Here is a 20,347-nt window from a genome sequence, read left to right as displayed (position 1 = left end):
TGCAGTCATCTTTCTGCTGCATTGCAGAGAGCTCAGCCCTTGGAGCCTTTCTGTGTTTGGTAAAATATACATAACATCAAATTTACCATTGTAACCATATTTAAGTGTACAATTCAGTGGCATTAAGTTCATTCACAATGCTGTCGCCACTATCCATTTCCAGAAACTCATCGTCATCACAAACAGAAAGTCTGTACCCATTACACAGTTACTAACCCTCTCTTCTCCCAACTCTAGCCTTTGGAGTCTTGCATTGTCCTACCCCATGCTCTTGAACAGCAGCCTATGAAGAAAATTCTCCTGTATGAGACCCTAAATTTATTAGTTTTATAAAGTAAAACTAATGAATGACCTGCAATCACCATGTGAAGAGTACAGAGGTAGCCAAGGGAAGGTCTCAAGGTGACCACCTTGGTGATGCTGGGGGTTCTCTGACTCTTGAGGATTGTCTGGTCCTCCTTCCTATTCACTGGGTAGCTGCCCCTGTAGGACGTGGAAGTGAGGAAATGGGGACTGCATGGGTTGTACTTGCAGAGATACCAATGTATATGGGGCCCGGACATCAGTTGCTTTTGAAATCTTCCCAACTGATTCTAACACAGAGCTAGGGTTGAAGAATACTGGGTAGGACATTATTCATCCCCACTGTCAGTGGTGGGAACACCTTCACCTTCCTGGAGGGTAGTAAGGACTAAGTGAGACAGAACACGTAAACCTCCCAGGATAATCTCCAGATCACAGGGATGCTCAATGCACGTAAACTCTTAGTGTTTTAGAAATAATAATGATGGTTGATAATATTTGTTGTTTTATATTATTAATTTTTCAGTGTATGCTCAAAACAACTCTGTGATATTAATATTATATCACAGAAAGATAAAGTGATAATGGAGGGAGGTGTATGCCTGTCTGTGTGTGCATGTGCATGTCTGTGTGTGTGTCTGTGTGTATGTCTGTGTCTGTGTGTGTGTCTGATTGTGTATGTGTGTGTAAAAATATGTATCTCTGTGTGTGCTGTTGAGTGTAAAATGTGTGTCTTTGTCAAAGGTTTATTTCAGAATGTAAGAGTCAGAGAGGACTTTAGAGAGGAGGAGACGTGAAATGGACTGTACAGATAAGATGTCAGCTGTCCTGTGCAGGGAATGATATGGAGGCAAAGGGGACACCACATAACCTGGTGCAAGGGTGTGACTCAACAGGATGCATAAGTGAATGGTATATAGACCACGAGGCTGAGCACAGAATCCTTTGTGAACAGGAAGATGAGATTGGAAGGGTGCCCAGGGATGGGGTCTTGGAAGTACTTGTGTGCAGTGCCCATGGTGGGACTGGATCCCCCAGCAGTGATTCCAATCTGGGTTTCCCAGGCTGTTGCAAGACCTCCGTGAATCCTTGCATCCACCAAGCATAGTATGTAGACTGAATATGCAATGTGTTTCACAAAGTAAGGACTAATTTAAGTGTACATATTTCTTGATGTGAATAAAAATACACATTTATTCTAAAAGCATGCTGATAATACATGATAGTAGATAACTGTTATCTTCTATTTCTCAATCAAGAGGTTGTATAAAAATACATACTACATGTAATTTGAGAGTGAGTTTAGGACTAATAATAAGTCCTCTTATGTGAAACATTTGGAAGCACGTGCCCACTAGTATTTCAGGGTTATGGAAGTGAGATCAGGATCACATTTTGGTTTTAGGAGGGTCACTTTTGTGTCAATGAGGAGGATGTATTGCAGGAAGGTATCCCAGAGCCCAGGAGACCATTTAGGAGACATTTGCCCAAGCTAGGAAGGACTAGAACGGGACTGTGATGATGGCTGTGGGGATGGAAAGGAGGGGATGCTCAGAAGTGATGCTGTGGCAGTGAAGGGCACAGAACTTTATGGACTCTTAGATGTCAGGAGGGAGATGAACTGTACTAAGCTCATAAAACTCCCTAAAATGTTCACAATCCCTGGAATTTGTAGTATTATCCTTCCTTGGCAAAAAACGACTTTACAGATGTGATAAAGTTACAGATTTTCAGCTGGGAAGATTATCCTGAATTTTCTGGTGCCTTCTAAATGCAATCCCATATATTTTATATGAAGGAGGCAGAAGAAGATTAGACACACTCCGAAAAGGAGAAGACAATGTGGCCTCAAGGGGAAGAGATTGGAGTGAGGTGGCTACAATTCAGGAATACCATCAGCCATCAAAGCTGGAAGCAGCTGTGAGATTTTCACCTCAACTTTTCACAGGGAGCAATGATTTTGATTGCTGACACGATTTTGGCAGCGTCTTAGAGAGTTTGAACTTCTGTCTTCCAAACTTTGAGAAAATGAGCTAATTTAAGCCACCAAGTGTGTTACAGCAGCTACTGAAAACTAACCCAAAGCCTATGATGTACCTAAATTTTCTGAGTCAGATGCCTCATTGGGTGGTGGGTCCATTAACCAGGATGGGGGTACATATGGAAGAGGAGTAGGTTGTGGGCAGCCTATGAGTTCGATTTTATATATTCCTTCAGAAATAACTGTGGAGTGCTTGAATGGATTTGTTCAGATAACAGCTGGATGCTTGTTTCTGGAGCTCTTGGGAGAATTTGGGGAGGGACCATTAGCCTCAGGTGTTAGTGAGTGGTGTAAATATTGATGAGCCATGTGAGTGAGTGTGCAGAGCAAAAAAGAGTTAAGTGAAATTGAACCCTGGGGATTCACTAAAATTGAGAGGTAGATGAAAACAAATTACACTGGACAGTTCATAGGATTGAAACCATAGTGAAGGGGTAAAAACCAAGCAGGTTGGTTTTGGTTATGTTGAGGACAAAATATGAGTGAAACTGTTGGTTGGGAACCACATGACTGGCCAGACATCCAGGCTACAAGTATCACTCAGTAAAGACCAGTAGCAGAAACGTTTTAATTGCTTTTTACCCTCACGATCATTTTCAGTCATGGCAATATAAATGGGAAATCTGCAAAGTGACACAGCATGATTCATGACAAATATTTCCTCTTATGATCCCTGCACCTCAGGCTGCCATGGGTAACTGGACATTGAGTCTCTGAAATTTACTAGTGACAACACCCAATGGCCACTTCATGATGAAAACCACCCCAACTCGAGGCCAGAGACGGTTGGATAATGACAAGACAAGTAGAGACGTGCTGGGAAAGTAATTTATTGAAGCAGGATATTGAAACCTTTACATTTTCCAGGAAAGAGCAGGTGATCATGGAAAGAAAGAGGTACTATGATAGAAGATTTGATAAATCATTGTAACCACACTTGAACAGTATTTTCCCCTGAAATAGAAAAAAAAGAAAGAAATGGAAAGTCAGTCTTGCTGCTCCTGGAGATGACATATTAACATAGATTGCTGTTCACACCAAGACATCAATGAAATTTTAACAAACAAAAGGCAAATGGAAGATATCAGGCAGGACCCCAGTGTGCACATGAAATAAATACACGTGATACAGTTACAACCAACCATGTAAGTCAGGAAAGCACCATTTCCATAGTCCAGCCTGTAAACCCTGAGGTGACCCAAGAGTAGGACTCAGGTTTCTATGGAAGGAGGGAGGTGAAGGGTTGGACAGAGCAGCCCAGGATTTCTTTTCGCTGATGTCCCGGGACAGGGAACTCTACTTTTTCACTCTAAAGGGGACACAGGGTTGAGAGATCAGAAGAGGGGTGGGAGAGGACTTGGGAAGTATTGCTTTCAGGACATCCCCAGCATCAGGGTGTAGAAATTCAAAGTGATGGCACATGTGCTTCTCAGCACTGAGAATCCTGCATCTATGGGCATTGGCAGCTGAACTTCATGACCTAAATCCAGTGGTATATGGGTTGACAGACACCTTTAAATATATAATTTCTTGATAAAGACATAATTTAAGTGCTTCATTTCATAAGGGGTTGCAGGAGACACAACAAGGAGGGTCTCTGCCCACTGGCCATGACAAGGAGGAGAGTCATAGATGAGGACTAGAAAAGTGGGCAGGGGGTAGTTCCCTCCATCCCACCTGTCACCTCCTTCAACACTCCCAACACTTCCCATGAGATTCCACAGGGACTGTGTCCACTGGGTGAGGGAATTCACCCTCAGGAAAGCTTCCAGGCAGGGAGCCAGCAGTGCTTTGGCCCTTCAACATCACTGCATGGGGCCCTGGGTGTGCTCCTCCTCAGGGCACTATGGGGAATCCGGCACCCAGACAGGTGTCCTTAGAAGGAGGAACATGCCCAGATGCTCTGTGCAGTCTTGGTATAGCTCAGCAGGTGTAATATTATTATCCATCCTGTGGCCATGGGTCACACTATCAGAGGTGAGCGGTGAGGCAGGTACCTCCACCATCTGTCCTCCCTGCGCCACCCCCCCCCAGAGCGGTACCCTGACGTCCTTCCTGGCTGTTCACCTGAGCAGAAGTCTCCATGCACAAAGAAGAAAGCCTTACCAAGGTCTCTGTAATTAGCACTCTGTTCCCAAAGGAGATCTCATTCGTGCATTGCTTCACTTGCAACTTGGCCTCAACAACTTCTTGAGGTGCCACATATTTCTGAAGTTGTAACTTGTAGACAGAGTCGATAGTGAATAAGAAGCCTGAGAGATCAATAGCAAGGGATGGACAGACGACCGCATTGGCTGGAGCAGAAGAAAAAGAAATACAATTAATGTGAGAAAAGGCGATTTTCTTATGGCTCCTGATATTAGAAATACACAGGAAACCCAGGAATTTTATATTCCCATCTCATCATTGTGCTGATGATCATGTGAGGCCCTCAAGGCCATGATTTCTTCAATGTCACGCTGCAAGTGGCAGAGCTAGGAGTGGACACTAGGTTTCCTGGTGCCTAAATCTTTTTTTTTCAAGCTTACCCCGATACTTTCAAAGAATACTCTGGTTTGCTGACATTCACTTTCCACAGATTTGAAAGATATTAAGTTTTGCCTGCTAATAGAGTGATACCTTCTTTGTCTTAGATATTGGGCAAGAGGATATTTTTGATAATACAATTTCAAGCAAATGGTAGATTCAGAATCTTACCAGAGATTATAAGGGAGAGTAAATCTGGAGAAGAGTAAGTAAACTATTTATACGTTAGGAGATGCTATTTTAAGGCAAATAAAGAATAGGATTATGCCATTGGATATAGACATAGCTAAAAAGATTAAAAAAAGATAAATCTAATCACTTTGAACACATTTGAAACTTATGCACAAGGTTATCACTGGCTCTTTTATTCTGCATTGATGTGCAGAGTTCCTTGGAGAGGGTGAAAGGTAGGAAGAGTGGCTCATTCCTGACCCCACTGGAATTGTGCTGAGACTTGAGGTAACCACTTCTCCTGGTCTGGATTGTCCATCCCCCAAAGTCTTTGCAACCACCCTGCAGCCCAGGACATATCCTACCAGGCTCTGATCTGACCCCTGCTCAGACATCAAACTATGCAGAGAATTTGGAGAGGATAAAATCAGAGGCCACACAGGGAAAGAGGTGGACATTTAGAAAGTCAGAGGAAAGAGAAAAGACTCAACAAGAATGTCAGTATCAAGGTCAGGAAGACATGCAAAAGTACTGTTGAATGAATAGCTAGAGTTAATCTAGAAAACTAGAAATTGTAGCCCTAAGGATTGTACTAGTTTGACTATAATTCCTGGTAGTACTCCTAGAAAACTAGTAGTACTTGTAGACACACTGAGTACTGCTTATTCACAGAGCTCACTTGAAGATTTATTATTCAGAGATTCAGAGAACACTGCCTCTTCTTGAACTGAGAACTCTCCAAAAACTCTTCCAGCTGTAATATTTTATGAATCTGAATTTGAGTTAAACAGCTGTGGACTCGGGCCAGCCCCATGGCCTAGTGGTTAAGTTTGGAGAACCTCACTTCGGCAGCCCGGGTTCAGTTCCCGGGCACGGACCTACACCACTTGTCAGCAGCCGTGCTGTGGTGATGATCCACATACAAAATAGAGGAAGATTGGCATAGATGTTACCTCAGGGTGAATACTCCTCAAGAAAAAAGAAAGCTGTGGACGTAACTGGCACCTAGTAATCTCTGGAGGGAGGATGTCTGATAACTACGAGATGTCTTCTTGATACCTAGAGCTGGACTCCTGACACTCTTCATCGCACCCCATTGTCATAGCTACTCTCCGTGGTAGCTGTAAAACCCAATGATAAGAGGAGACTTGGGGAGATTCAGCATTTTGTTCTAGGTCAAAGCGCTGGTAAGTGGCAGAGCCATGATACACATCCAAATCTTATGTCCTGCTGCTTCTCAAACACAGATCACAGAAAAGGAGTGAGGCTTCAGGTGGAAAACTCTTAAAATTGGCCTGTAATGATTTTTTGTAAAAGTTCCAGAGTATTGGGATTTGATAAAATGAGTCCTGGGCTTTTTGGGGACTAGATCACAAGCAGGGGAAAAAGTTTTGATTTTGATCTGCTCATACCCAATTAAGTTCACCTAGTTCAGAGAACGTTACTTACCAGGGCTGGTGCTGGACTGATCAGAAATGATACTCACCCTCATAGCAGCAAAGGGCCAGACTGACCAGCAGGACGGACAGGGACAGCCTCATGGTGGTTTATTCGCTTTGAGCTTTCAGCTTTAGCAAACAATGAGCTATTAGGAGCTGGACTCAGGAGCCTGGAGAGCCCAGGGCTATTTGTACCTAGTAAGCCTCACTGGCCCTGCCCACATGGCACATGGCAGGTCACAAGGTCTGGTTTCCAGCCCTCCCTTCCTCACTCAGAGCTGATGCCATCCATCTGTGTCGCATTCCCCACACCTCCCTCCTCCCTGAGTGGGCAAGACTCCAGGAAAGCAGCCCTGAGGGATTCTGCTGTGTCCTCCAGGAGAGCATTCAGGCACCTCTGGAAATGTGTCCTGTTTGCTCAGTTTGCCTTTGATCTTTTGATCATTGTATCTTTGTTCTTTGTGACAGTGCAGAGGCACAGGTGTGTTCTGACATCAGGAGGGCAGATCAGGGACCGGGAAGCCCGAGGCTGCACTTTGGTTATAGAGACAGGCTGTAGGGAGACCCAGCTTTGACCTCTCCTCTGCTTGCTGATAGCTGACCATGCCTGGTTCAGGTGCACATTGATCAAGTCTGAAGAAGAATTATCCTCTCCCTCATTTCGCCTTCCATCAACACCATCTTCATGCAGAGGTACCTTCAAACACTGTTGAACACATCCCACCCTTGGAGAATTTCCTTGAGGAAAACCTCCATATCTGTTCTCTCCCAGCTCATTCCAAGGCCAGAGTCTTTGTTTTTGGTGGAGTTGACAACAACGCAGAGGTTCATATTCTCAGTCCATGAAGAGCAAGGCTGCCATGATGATTAGCCACCCACCTGTCATCTTACGTCGGTGTGATGATTAAATGAACTCAATGTCCTTTTTTCCCATGAGGTCCTGGGGTGTCAAGAGCCAGGCAAGCAACACAAGTGTTGACAGTTTCTCTGCTGTTGGGTTCCAGGCCGGGAAGATGATGGAATGAAGAGACAGGTGCACAGGGTGGGTACCCACTTCCCCTTCTCCCATGGGCTCAAGTCTTCCATTCAAGCCTAGCTTTGCTATCTGGGTCAATTTCATTTTTAATGGAAGTGAAGGCAGCCCCCAGCTAAAGTAATACACTCCCCACCTGCCATTCCACTGTTGTGCCACCCTGCTCTGTGTGAGTAGGAAGCATTTTCTTTCATCAGAAATTACCCGTCTAAATGAACATATGTTAGAGAGGACTCACACTCCTGGCCAGAAGTTTGCAGTCTCAATTGTGCAATCAAATCACTTGGGAGATTTTAAAAAACACAGATTCCCTGACTCTCCTCTCTGGAGATTTTGAGTCAGTAGGTCTGAGGTGATGCCCAGACACCTGTATTATTTGAACTCCACTGGTGATTCTGAGGAGCATCAGGACTGAGAACCACCGAGAAAGTCCTTTATTAACAAGGGGCATATTTATGGCCTGTGTTGTCAGTGAGCACATTGCAGGGTTTGGATAAGTCCCAGTGGAGGGCCATAGTGGTATCAGCATCAATTTCACGAGATGGTGGGGGGTCCTTCTAGGTGGTTCTGCCTCCACCACCGGGGCAGGAGGCATGGTGGTGAGGACCACAGAGATCTGAGTTCAGAATGTTCATGGTCTCAGACCTTAGGACAGTTACTCAGTTTATATAAGAGAACCCAGTTTTCTCAACTGGAAAAGGTACTAGTAAAAGTGCCCCATGATAGGTTTGGTATGATGAATAACTGTGTGCAGGTGTGTAAATTTACCAGCGTCCAGCACATACTAAACTCTCAAAAAACCTTGAATACTATTATACTGTTCTCTTTGTCAAACATCATGGGTTGTCATCAGTTCCTAGTTTAGAGCGCTGATGAAGACCACATAATCACCACTTTTCAGAACTTTAAGGAAAGCTAGATACGCCTCCTTTCTCTGAAATATATGGAGGAGGAAACCAGGTGCATGGTCGGAGTCTACAGACCCATGGACATGAATTAAGTAGTCAAAGCTCTCTTACTGCATGCTGAGCTTCAGAATGTCTCCATATCTGCTGAACAGAGCTTGTGCTGGCACAGACTCCGGTTCACAGTATATTCCATCAGGGAGGGGCATATTTTTATTATTCCGAAGGCTCTTCACAACTGTTCAGGGTTTTTTCAGTTTCCATACACAGTTCATGCTTTTTCATGTCTGCCCTCTTCCTTGCCTAATTGACTCACTATTTCAGTTCAATCCTCCTATTCTGGGGGGATTGGTCCCTGACCCCAATGACTTGGTCAATGTCCCTTTTGTAGGCTCTGCCAGTACACTGGATGTCTTTTGACTCAATTACGAGGTTGTAGATTTATAAACGTACAATCAGTTAACTCATGTGAGCCCCTCTGGACTTCATCTCCATAATTGCAGGACAATATCTGGTTTCCTCATCCTTGCTTAGCACAGTGCCTGGCACAGAGAAGAGGAACAGCAAGCATTCCTTGCCGGAACCATACAGTTGTCATCTTCCATACAAGTCCCTGGGTTGCAAAACCATCTATAGCTAATAACAATAGAGGTAATAAAGAGTAGAAATATTTTTGCTTGCTAACTATGGCCAGACACTGTGCAAACACAATTTATTATATTTCCTTAAAATTTAATTATCATGTTAAATGACAAGACATTTTTATTCCGTAAAATGAGAGAGTGAGAACTGAAGAAAGAGATGAGGTATATCAGTGAGAATGAGATTCTATCATATATATTAGAGGCCTTTAGAATTCAAGGAAGAAGAAAGCCCTTATGAGCTTGCGTTCTCCAGGAAGGAAGACTTTGTGAGGAGGTGATGACTGAGTTTGATCCTGAAGGACAAACTAGGTGAGGATGACAGAACAGAGAAAATATGGGGAGCATCTGGGCAAACGCATTGCCCTGAAGCTGAGCTTTGCACGCCAGAGGATACAGATGCCCACATTCCTGCTGGTGTCTGTCTGCACTATAGCTCTACTCACTGTCCACTGTGTGAGGCTACCTTGCACTACTGACCTTTTACCAAAGGACAAATGCTTTTAGATATTTCTCAATGACATAGTTTCCCAACCATGGCTTTACTGACGTTAGAGGCTGAAGAATTCTTCTTTTTTTGGTTTGTTTTTTGCTGAGGAAAATTCACCCTGATCTAACATCTGTTCCAATCTTCCTCCATTGTTTTTTTTTAAATATGGGCTGCCAGCACAGCATGGCTGCTAACAGAGCAATGTAGGTCCACGCCCAGGAACCGCATCTGGACCACGAAAGTGGAGCAGGCTGAACTTAACCACTAGGATGTTGGGGCCATGCCTGAAGAATTCTTTTTTGAGTGGATGTCCTGAGCATTGCAGGTTTTTACCAGCATCCCTGGTTTCTACCCACTTGATGCCAATAGCAAACCACCCACCCTGTGGAGACACCACAAACATCTCTAGACACGGATGTTGTTCACAGGGGTGGGTGGGGTGAGGGAGTAAATCAGCCCCAGAATAGATTCACTGCTCTAGCAGTGGAAATACTTTATATCAGATCTCCCATATACCCCTTGCAATACCCCTAAGGACCTGAGGTTCACAACTGTGGATGCCTACAGTTACCAGAAAATGTGGGCATTCACTGGAGGGAAAATTACTAACAAATAGACAAGATACTGGTGTAGTTTTCTAATGAGCTGTCACACATGTACGAGATTAAATATTTAAGTACACATTTTAAGGAAATGTCAAGTTGTGTAAAGTTCAGGGTTTTGGTGAATGAGCCAAAGAGAATTACCTGGGGCTGACCTGATCCTTCCTCAGCTTCTAAATCTGGCTCACTGACCCAAGTCGTTAGATGGATCTGGTTTAGATTGGATCAAGGGAATGGTTACTTCTGGGGAACAGGGAGACTGAGGTGGCCCAGTTCCTGATGCATGGGCTCCAACTTACTCCTCTCCTCACCTGCCCCCTCCCTGTTGTGACTCCAAAGTCCTCATCCAGGAATAGAAAGAAGGTGATGTCACACTGATGTCTTATTTTAGTGTTGGGTTTGATCCCTGCCTTTACTAAAGATTCAAATTTAAATGAGCTTCTCTCTCTAAATAGACAGAATAATAAAACATGTATAATAATCAGTGAATTCTTTGTAAAAATTCAAAATCAGTCCTGAAAAGCAGTCACACAACAATTAATAAAGCAGCTGCAGGTTGACTATTGTCACACAAAGAGCAGAGGTGCACAGGCCGTGCCCTCAAGGAGCTTGAACAGGGAGGAAACGGCCATGGGATCAGGTCCTGGGATGTCAGGAGAGAGCTGCACTTGGAGAGCCATGGAGTCCTCAGAAGGGAGGTCCCAGAGATTTGTGGGCCAGAAAAGGGCACAAGAAGTGGGCTGTCTTTGATGTGGCATTCAGAATGAATAAGGAGTTTCAATTCAGAGGGACTGAGGCAAGGACAGTGGGAGAGGGAAGTTCACAGGGAGCAGAGGCCTGGAGCAGAAACTGTGGGGCCTGCACAGAAATCAACCAGGAGCTCACATAGGGTAGTTGTGGGAGTCAAGGTCACAAGGATCCATATGAACCATAAAATGAAGGTCCGTAATGCTGAAATGCAAGCTAGCAATAGTGTTGGGAGTGATCTCTAAAGTCAGAACACCTAGATCCTTATCCAAGCTCTACCATCCACTAGCTGTGTGCCCTTGGTCAAGTCACTTTACCTCTCTTGCCTCATTGTCTGCAGCTGGGGAGACATGATGTGCCCACCTCATGTGGAGGGTGACCACACATCTCAGTTTGCTCAGGAGAATCCTGATTTATGTTGCTGTTCTAGCATTCCATCCATTTAGTGACCTCTTTCACCCTCCAAAGTGCCCTAGTTTTGCCAATAAGTTTCATCATTACCCTGCTCATTGGGTTGTTGTCATAAAGACTAAAAGAGGCTGTCACCAATGCCCAGCATCAAGTAGGTCTTATGTAATTGTTTGCAATTCATGTTTTATTGAATTTTGAAAACATGTAAATGCGGATTGGTGCTGGATGTTGAAAAGATGACTAGGCCAACAATATGTAGAATATGTTTGATAAGAAATGATATGTAGGAGCTGGAAGTCAAGATGGTGGTGAAAGCAGACTCTGAACTCACCTCCTCCTGCAGACACAGCCAATTTACAACTACTGGTGGAAAAATTACCCCGAGACAGAACTGAAAACTGGATAAGAGGAACTCCTGCAACAAAGGACAATCCTAATTGAGGTGGAAGAGGCAGAAACTCCCTTCTGGAGAGAAAAAACACCGCCTTCACAAGCCGCCAGCTTCATGGCCGCCCGGGAGCAGCCCACAGGTACCCAGCCCTCCCTGGAGGAGCAGGACCCTGAGCCGGGAGCGACCCCGCTGTAGGCATTTTGTCGACCCAGCACAATCGAGACAAGTGGCATAATATCTGACTTTGCCTGCTACTAAAACATTGGAGAGTACCCCCAGAAAACCTGGTTCACAAAGAAATTAAAACCGGCTCTTAAAGGGCCCATGCGCAAACTCACCGGTTTCAGAAAGCATCCAAAATCACCATAAAGAAAAGTGCAGTGCTTTGGTGAAAAGAGACTCACCTGATAGGCCCTGAGTGCATCTCGGTGAGAGGTGAGACCTCTCCAGGGACTGGGACATTGGCGGCGGCCACTCTTGTGGCCTGGTGTGAGCGTGCTGACACAGATGCCATTGGAGTTCTCCCTGAGGCCTGCTAGCCCAGGTCTGCCCCACCCACTAGAGCAACGATTTAATCCAGCTCAGCCAGGGCAGGCAGCCCACCCTAGAGACTGGTACCACCCAACAACAAGCCCTCAGGCAACTTGTGGGCCTGCATAGATTGGTGACTGGATTCTCTGCAGCCTGGTGACTGAGCTGACTTCAGTGGGGCAGGGCATGCAAAAGGAGCAGGTGGAGAGTGTGGAGCAGTGGTGAAGTGTGTGGGGCTCCCGCCGTGGAGAGACTGGGTCCACTTCGGGGCGCACACACAGGGCAGGACTGTGTTGACTGTGTGTGTGGACCTGTGGGCGGCAGGGCTTGTCAGCTGCAGAAGACTTGTGCTTCTCAAAGACCCACATAGGGGGTTTGCCCCACCTTCCAAAGTCTGAAACAATTGGGTGCTCCTATGCCTGAGGCCAGCCCCACCCAGCTGCAATCCTCAGAGAGCTGACAAGGGACCTAAAGGCTGGAGGCTTATAGCAATTGTAAGGCCCTGAGCCTAACAACCTGCCACGCTGGGGGCCTACTCACTTAAAAGAAATACTGCAACACAAATGTGGTATTAGAACTTGCAGCCAACTGTGCTGGGGCTCCCCACACCTGATAAAGAGACTGAAGGGCTCACAACAACTACAAACAGCTGAGCATTACAACAGCTGACCAGGAGCATAACTCGGCCTACCTGGGCACCTACAGGGAGAGCAAACAGGCTACAACAGAAGGACACATGTAGCCCACATAGTGCTCGCCCCTGGAACATTGAGAACTGAGGGAAGCACACTGCAGGCCTCCTAAGGCGTCACTTGTATAAGGTCACCTATCCAAGAGCAGGAGACGAAGCTGACCTACCTAATACGTAGACACAAGCACAGGGAAAGAGGCAAAATGAGGAGACAAAGGAATACATTCCAAGTAAGGGAACAGGACAAAACCCCAGAAAAGGAACTAAGCGAAACAGAAATGAGGAACCTACCTGACAGAGAGTTCAAACTAAGAGTGTTAAGGATGCTCACTGATCTGAGGAGACGAATAGATGAACTCAGTGAGAATGTCAACAAAGAAATGGAAGATATAAAAAAGAACCAATCAGAAATGAAGAATACGATACTGGATGAATTTTTCTAGTGAAAAATTCACTAGAGGGACTCAAAAGCAGAGTAGAGGATACAGAAGAATGGATCTGCGAGCTGGACGAAAGACTAGAAGAAATTACCCAAGCTGAACAGGTAAAAGAGAAAAGAATTAAAAAGAGTGAGGACAGTCTAAGGGACGTCTGGGACAACATCAAGCACACTAACATCCATGTTATAGGTGTCCTGGAAGGAGAAGAGCGAGACAAAGGGGCAGAGAATCTATTTCAAGAAATAACAGATGAAAAATTCCCTAACCTAAGGAAGGAAACAGACATCCAGGTACAGGAAGCACAGAGAGCCGCAAACAAGATAAACCCAAAGAGGCGCACACCAAGACACATCATAATCAAAATTAGAGATATTTTCAATCTAGAATTAAAGATAAAGAGAGAATCCTAAAAGCCGCCAGAGAAAGAAAAGTTACATACAAAGGAAACCCCATAAGCCTATCAGCTGACTTCTCAGCAGAAACCTTACAGGCTAGAAGAGAATGGCAAGATATATTTAAAGTGCTAAAAGGAAAAAACTTACAGCCAAGAATACTCTACCCAGGAGGTTATCATTCAAAATGGAAGGAGAGATCAAAAATTTCCCAGACAAGCAAAAATAAAAGGAGTTTGTCACCAAGAAACCAGTGCTACAAGAAATGTTAAAGGGACTGATTTAAGGGGAAAAGAGAAGACCACAAATAGGAAAAATTGTCTATTTCCATGATAAGAGGGCAATGGATACAAATGCACAAAAAAGAGGTTAGATATGATATCAAAAACATAAAATGAGGGAGGAGGGGAGTTAAAGAGTAGAGCTTTCAGACAGAGGTCAAACTAAAGAGACCATCAATTCTGTATAGAAGGAGAAAGGAACAGAGAAGGACTACTAAAACACTGAGAAACAAAGTTAAAAAATGGCAGTAAGTACATACTTATCAATAGCTACTTTAAACGTCAATGGACTAAATGCCCCAATTAAAAGGCATAGGGTGGCTAATTGGATAAAACACCAAGACCCGTATATATACTGCATACAAGAGACACACTTCAGACCTAAAGACACTCACAAACTGAAAGTGAAGGGATGGAAAAAGATACTCCACACAAATGGCAATGAAAAGAAAGCTGGGGTAGCAGTACTCATATCAGACAAAATAGACTTTAAAACAAAAACTGTAAAAAGAGACAAAGAAGGGCATTACATAATGATACAGGGAACAATCCAACAAGAGGATATAACACTTGTAAATATCTACGCACCCAATGTAGGTGAACCTAAATACATAAAGCAATTATTTACAGACATAAAAAGAGAAATAGACAGTAACACAATAATAGTAGGGGACTTTGACACTCCACTTACACCGATGGATAGATCATCCAAACAGAAGATCAATAAGGAAACATTGGCCTTAAATGACACACTAGAACAGATGGACCTAGGAGATACATACAGAGCATTCCATCCAAAAACCGAAGAATACACGTTCTTTTCAAATGCACATGGAACATTCTCCAGGATTGATCACATATTAGGCCACAAAACAAGTCTCCATAAATTTAAGAAGATTGAAATAATACCAAGCATCTTTTCTGACCACAACAGTATGAAACTAGAAATCAACTATAGGAAGAAAATCAGAGAAGCCACAAATACGTGGAGATTAAACAAAATGCTACTGAACAACGACTGGATCACTGAAGAAATCAAAGAAGAAATAAAAAAAAATACCTGGAGACAAATGAAAATGAAAATACGACATGCCAGAATTTATGGGATACAGCAAAAGCGGTCTAAGAGGGAAGTTTATAGCATTACAGGCCTATCTCAACAAACAAGAAAAATCTCAAATAAACAATCTAACAATACACCTAAAGGAACTGGAAAAAGAAGAACAAACCAAGCCCAAAATCAGTAGAAGAAGGGAAATAATAAAAATCAGAGCAGAAATAAATGAAATAGAGACTAAAAAAACAATAGAAAAAATTAATAAAACCAAGAGCTGGTTCTTTGAAAAGTTCAACAAAATTGACAAACCTTTAGCTAGACTCACCAAGCAAAAAAGAGAGAAGGCACAAATAAGTAAAATCAGAAATGAAAGAGGAGAAATTACAACAGACACCTCAGAAATACAAAAGATTATAAGAGAATACTAGGAAAAGCTATATGCCAACCAATTCAACAATCTGGAAGAAATGGATAAATTCTTAGAATCATACAACCTTCCAAAACTGGATCAAGAAGAAGTAGAGAATTTGAATAGATCAATCACCAGTAAGGAGATCGAAACAGTAATCACAAACCTCCCCAAAAATAAAAGTCCAGGACCAGATGGCTTCCCTGGTCAATTCTACCAAACTTTCAAAAAAGAGTTAATACCTATCCTTCTCAAACTCTTCCAAAAAATTAAGGAGGGGTGGAAGCTCCCTAACTCATCTACGAAGCCCACATTACCCTGATACCAAAACCAGACAAGGACAACACAAAAAAAAGAAAATTACAGGCCAATATCACTGATGAACATTGATGCAAAAATCCTCAACAAAACACTAGCAAATCGCATACAAGAAAACGTTAAAAAGATTATACACCATGATCAAGTGGGATTTATTCCAGGGATGCAGGGATGGTTTAACACTCGCAAATCAATCAACGTGATGCACCACATTAATAAAATGAAGAATAAAAATCACATGATTATCTCAATAGCTGCAGAGAAAGCATTTGACAAGATACAGCATCCATTTATGATAAAAACTCTGAATAAAATGGGGATATAAGGAAAGTACCTCAACATAATAAAGACCATATATGACAAACCCGCAGCTAATATCATCCTCAATGGTGAAAAACTGAAAGCTATCCCTCTAAGAACAGGAACCAGATAAGGATGCCCACTGTCACCACTCCTATTTAACACAGTACTGGAAGTCCTAGCCAGAACAATCAGGCAAGAGAAAGAAATAAAAGGGATCCAAATTCGAAAGGAAGAAGTGAAACTGTCACTATTTGCAGATGACATGATTTTATATATAGAAAACCCTAAAGAATCCACCAGAAAATTTTTAGAAGTAATAAACAAATACGGTAAAGTTGCAGGATACAAAATCAACATACAAAAATCAGTTGCATTTCTATACACTAACAACGAAGTAGCAGAAAGAGAAATTAAGAATACAACCCCATTTACAATTGCAACAAAAAGAATAAAATACCTAGGAATAAACTTAACCAAAGAGGTGAAAGATCTGTACACTGAAAACTATAAAACATTGCTGAAGGAAATTGAAGAAGACACAAAGAAATGGAAAGATATTCCGTGCTCTTGGATTGGAAGAATTAACATAGTTAAGATGTCCATACTTCCTAAAGCCATCTATAGATTCAGTGCAATCCCTATCAAAGTTCCAACAACATTTTTCACAGAAATAAAACAAAGAATCCTAAAATTTATATGGAACAACAAAAGACCCCGAATAGCTAAAGGAATCCTGAGAAAAAAGAACAAAGCTGGAGGTATCACACTCCCTGATTTCAAAATGTACTACAAAGCTATAGTAACCAAAACAGCATGGTACTGGCACAAAAACAGACACAGATCAATGGAATAGAATCAAAAGCCCAGAAACAAACCCACACGTCTATGGACAGCTAATCTTTGACAAAGGAGCCAAGAACATACAATGGAGAAAAGAAAGTCTCTTTTAACAAATGGTGTTTGGAAAACTAGATAGCCATAGGCAAAATATGAAAGTGGACCCTTACCTTACACCATACACAAAAATTAACTCCAAATGGATTAAAGACTTGAATGTAAGACCTGAAACTGTGAAACTTCTAGAAGAAAACATAGGCAGTACGATCTTCCACATCGGTCTTAGCAACATCTTTTCAAACACCATGTCTGACCGGGCAAGAGAAACAATAGAAAAAATAAACAAATGGGACTACATCAAACTAAAAAGCTTCTGCACAGCAAATGAAACCATCAACAAAACGAAAAGACAACCTAACAATTGGGAGAAGATATTTGCAAACCATACATCTGATAAGGGCTTAATCTCCAAAATATATAAAGAACTCATGCATCTCAACAACAAAAAAACTACCAACCCAATTAAAAAATGGACAAAAGACCTGAACAGACATTTCTCCAAAGATTATGTACAGATGGCCAACAGACACATGAAAAGATGTTCAAAATCATTACCTATCAGGGAAATGCAAATCAAAACTACAATGAGATATCACCTCACGCCCGTCAGAATGGCTCTAATTAACCAGACAGGAAACAACATGTGTTGGAGAGGATGTGGAGAGAAGGGAACTCTCATACACTGCTGGTGGGAGTGCAAACTGGTGCAGCCACTATGGAAAACAGTATGGAGATTCCTCAAAAAATCAAGGATAGAACTACCGTAGAATCCAGCTAATCCACTGCTGGGTATTTATTCAAAGAACTTGAAAACACCAATGCGTAAAGATACATGCACCCCTGTGTTCATTGCAGCGTTATTCACAATAGCCAAGACTTGGAAGCAACCTAAGTGCCCATCAAGGGACGAATGGATAAAGAAGATGTGGTCTATATACACAATGGAATACTACTCAGCCATAAGAAACGACAAAATCCAGACATTTGTGACAACATGGATGGACATTGAGGGTATTATGCCAAGTGAAATAAGTCAGAGGGAGAAGGTCAAATACCGTATGATTTCCTTCATTAAGTAGTAGATAATAACAACAATAAACAAACACATAGAGACAGAGATTGGATTGGTGGTTACCAGAGGGGAAGGGGGGAGGGAGGAGGGCGAAAGGGATAATTTGGCACATGTGTGTGGTGATGGGTTGTAATTAGTATTTGAGTGGTGAAGATGATGTAATCTATGCAGAAATAGAAGTATAATGATGTACACATGAAATTTTTACAATGCTATAAACCAATGTTACTGCAATAAACAAAACAAAAAAAACAAAAAAAAGAAATAACAATTGAGGGTAAAAAGAAAAGAAAATAATTGATATGTAAATTATATCTCAATAAACCTTTTCTAAGAAGGAGTCAGAAAAATATCAAGTAAGCATGGATCAAATACAGTGCTTTATTTTCAAACTTAGGACTTTGACCTCAGGTCTGAACATGATGATCTCTGGAGCATGTAAAGTAGAATCAGAGTCTTCAGTGGTCTATAATGGTCCTAGTAGTCCTTCAAGGTGTATCACAACATCTTTCTCATTTTTATAAACATAATCGCTGGCAGATGACAGGTAGTTAGTGCCTACTCTGTGCCCAGCCCTGTTCTGAGAACTTACATGTTGTAATTCACTCAGGCCTCACGACAATCCTAGGACTGTTCCCATTGCACAAAGAGACACTGCTGTGAAATCTCCACACCAGCCTGGGCACAAGGCAAGGGAGGCACCTGGTCCAGGAATGGCCTGGATACCATGATCAATGGAAAACTCACTGACAGCCAAGGTGTCCCCAAGACCAGAGCCTTTCCTAAAATTTCTGTCCTGAGTAACTACCTCTCTACCAGACTTCCAGACTTTGGCATGATCTTAAGGAAGTAGAAGTTCATCTCCAAAGAACATGCCTGAGGTTAATGTCCCAACAGCCCCGGAGTTGAGGGGCAGAACCAGTTTTACAGAATGATTAAAAAAAAAAATGTGGCATCTCTTACCCCAAAGAGATGTGGGGCTCATATCAGTAACTTACAATTTAAAAAATTAGGTCATCTCACTTTCAAAATAACTCTTTCGTAGGCCTTTGTGCCAATGCATGAGCCACTGAGAAAAAATGGCTCTCAATGAATGTTATTTCTTTTATTAAACACGCAAGGCCTCAAGTGACCAAAATAGTGTGAGTATATCTCAGGTCTTGTATGAGCCTGAGGACAGGCCAAATATAATTCCCTCTTACCGCATGCTTTATCTGTCCCTGAAGACACTAGCTCATTCCAGGCAGAATCTCAATAATTTCACTTTGCACCATGGTTTGTCATACTAGGTGATCAATAAATGTCCCAGAAACACTGAAACTGAAAGCCGTTTCACACCTTAGTTTCTGAAGTTAATTTGGGGACCTGAGTCAAATTTCCTTTTGGGAAGAGAAGAAATCAGGCCAACAACACAAGCACTCTGACATTTTGCTTATTCCTATTTCTCCCTGTAAATGCTGGCTTGAAAAAGAGTCTTTTTCTGGGCCACGTTATTGTTTTTTGAGTCACCTCAGACTGATCATCATCAGTTTTATGGGAAAACGTGGAGGTAAAAAAACACAACTTCTTTAGTATGGGCACCGTGTACGTCATGTGTGTGGGATTTTTTTTTACTGAGTAAGAAACACCTGAGGGGTCCAGAGTCCCAGCAGGTGACAAGGGAGGTGCATAACAACTGGGGCTCCAAGCAGAGTCCCCATTAAGTCCTGGTGAAAGAAACATCATCCTATTTCATTATTAAAGTCCTTCACTTTCCTTTGGAATGAAAATCGCCAGCAAATGACACCTGTGTGAAAGTACACAAGTGAGAACATAACCTTCTCTGTTTCTAGCATCTTGCCAAATCAGTTTTGTTCTTGGCAAGTGATGCTCCAGGGAAGAATGGAAAGAAGGATGTCACAAATAATCCAGAGAGCAAATAATGCATTCACAGGTAATTAACTATTGACTCATCTCTCTGGCTCTCTCATTCATTTCTTTTTTTTTAACCTAAGCCAACTTTGTTTCTTTAGTTCCTATAACGTTCATATCATCCCTGCTTAAACTGATGCGGCTTTTCTCTCCCACGAGGCTCTCCTGTCCCTCTCTTGACACTAAGAGAAACACGTTCCTTACCTTGCCAAGGGCCATCTGCTCTCAGACCTCTGTACTTGTTGTTCCCTCTGCCTAGAGCACTGTTCCACAGATCTTCCCCTGGACATCACTGTCCACTCATCCAAGCTTAAAAGCCCATCCTCTTATAGCTTTGCCTGGACC

At 42.7% G+C, this 20,347-nt stretch overlaps 1 protein-coding gene across 2 annotated transcripts; it reads right to left on the bottom strand.

The window, feature by feature from the left end:
- Positions 1 to 3,166: 3,166 nt before the first annotated feature.
- Positions 3,167 to 12,205, bottom strand: LOC131395513 (secretoglobin family 1D member-like). 2 transcript variants are annotated; one of them, XM_058527380.1, is made up of 3 exons: positions 12,105 to 12,205; positions 4,451 to 4,638; positions 3,167 to 3,298 (listed from the first exon to the last, which is right to left on the bottom strand). In XM_058527380.1, the coding sequence occupies exons 1-3, from the start codon at positions 12,160 to 12,162 to the stop codon at positions 3,245 to 3,247; spliced, it is 300 nt and encodes a 99-aa protein (XP_058383363.1). In that variant the 5' UTR covers positions 12,163 to 12,205; the 3' UTR covers positions 3,167 to 3,244. The 2 variants fall into 2 exon arrangements, with proteins under 2 accessions (XP_058383363.1, XP_058383364.1); XM_058527381.1 differs by lacking the exon at positions 12,105 to 12,205 and adding an exon at positions 6,528 to 6,582.
- Between the last annotated feature and the right edge of the window lie 8,142 nt (positions 12,206 to 20,347).

The sequence above is a fragment of the Diceros bicornis genome, chromosome 31 (genome assembly GCF_020826845.1).
Source record: "Diceros bicornis minor isolate mBicDic1 chromosome 31, mDicBic1.mat.cur, whole genome shotgun sequence".
NCBI classification, from domain to species: domain Eukaryota; kingdom Metazoa; phylum Chordata; class Mammalia; order Perissodactyla; family Rhinocerotidae; genus Diceros; species Diceros bicornis.
Note: the sequence above shows the minus strand (reverse complement) of the source record. Positions and strands in the feature narration are given on the sequence as shown.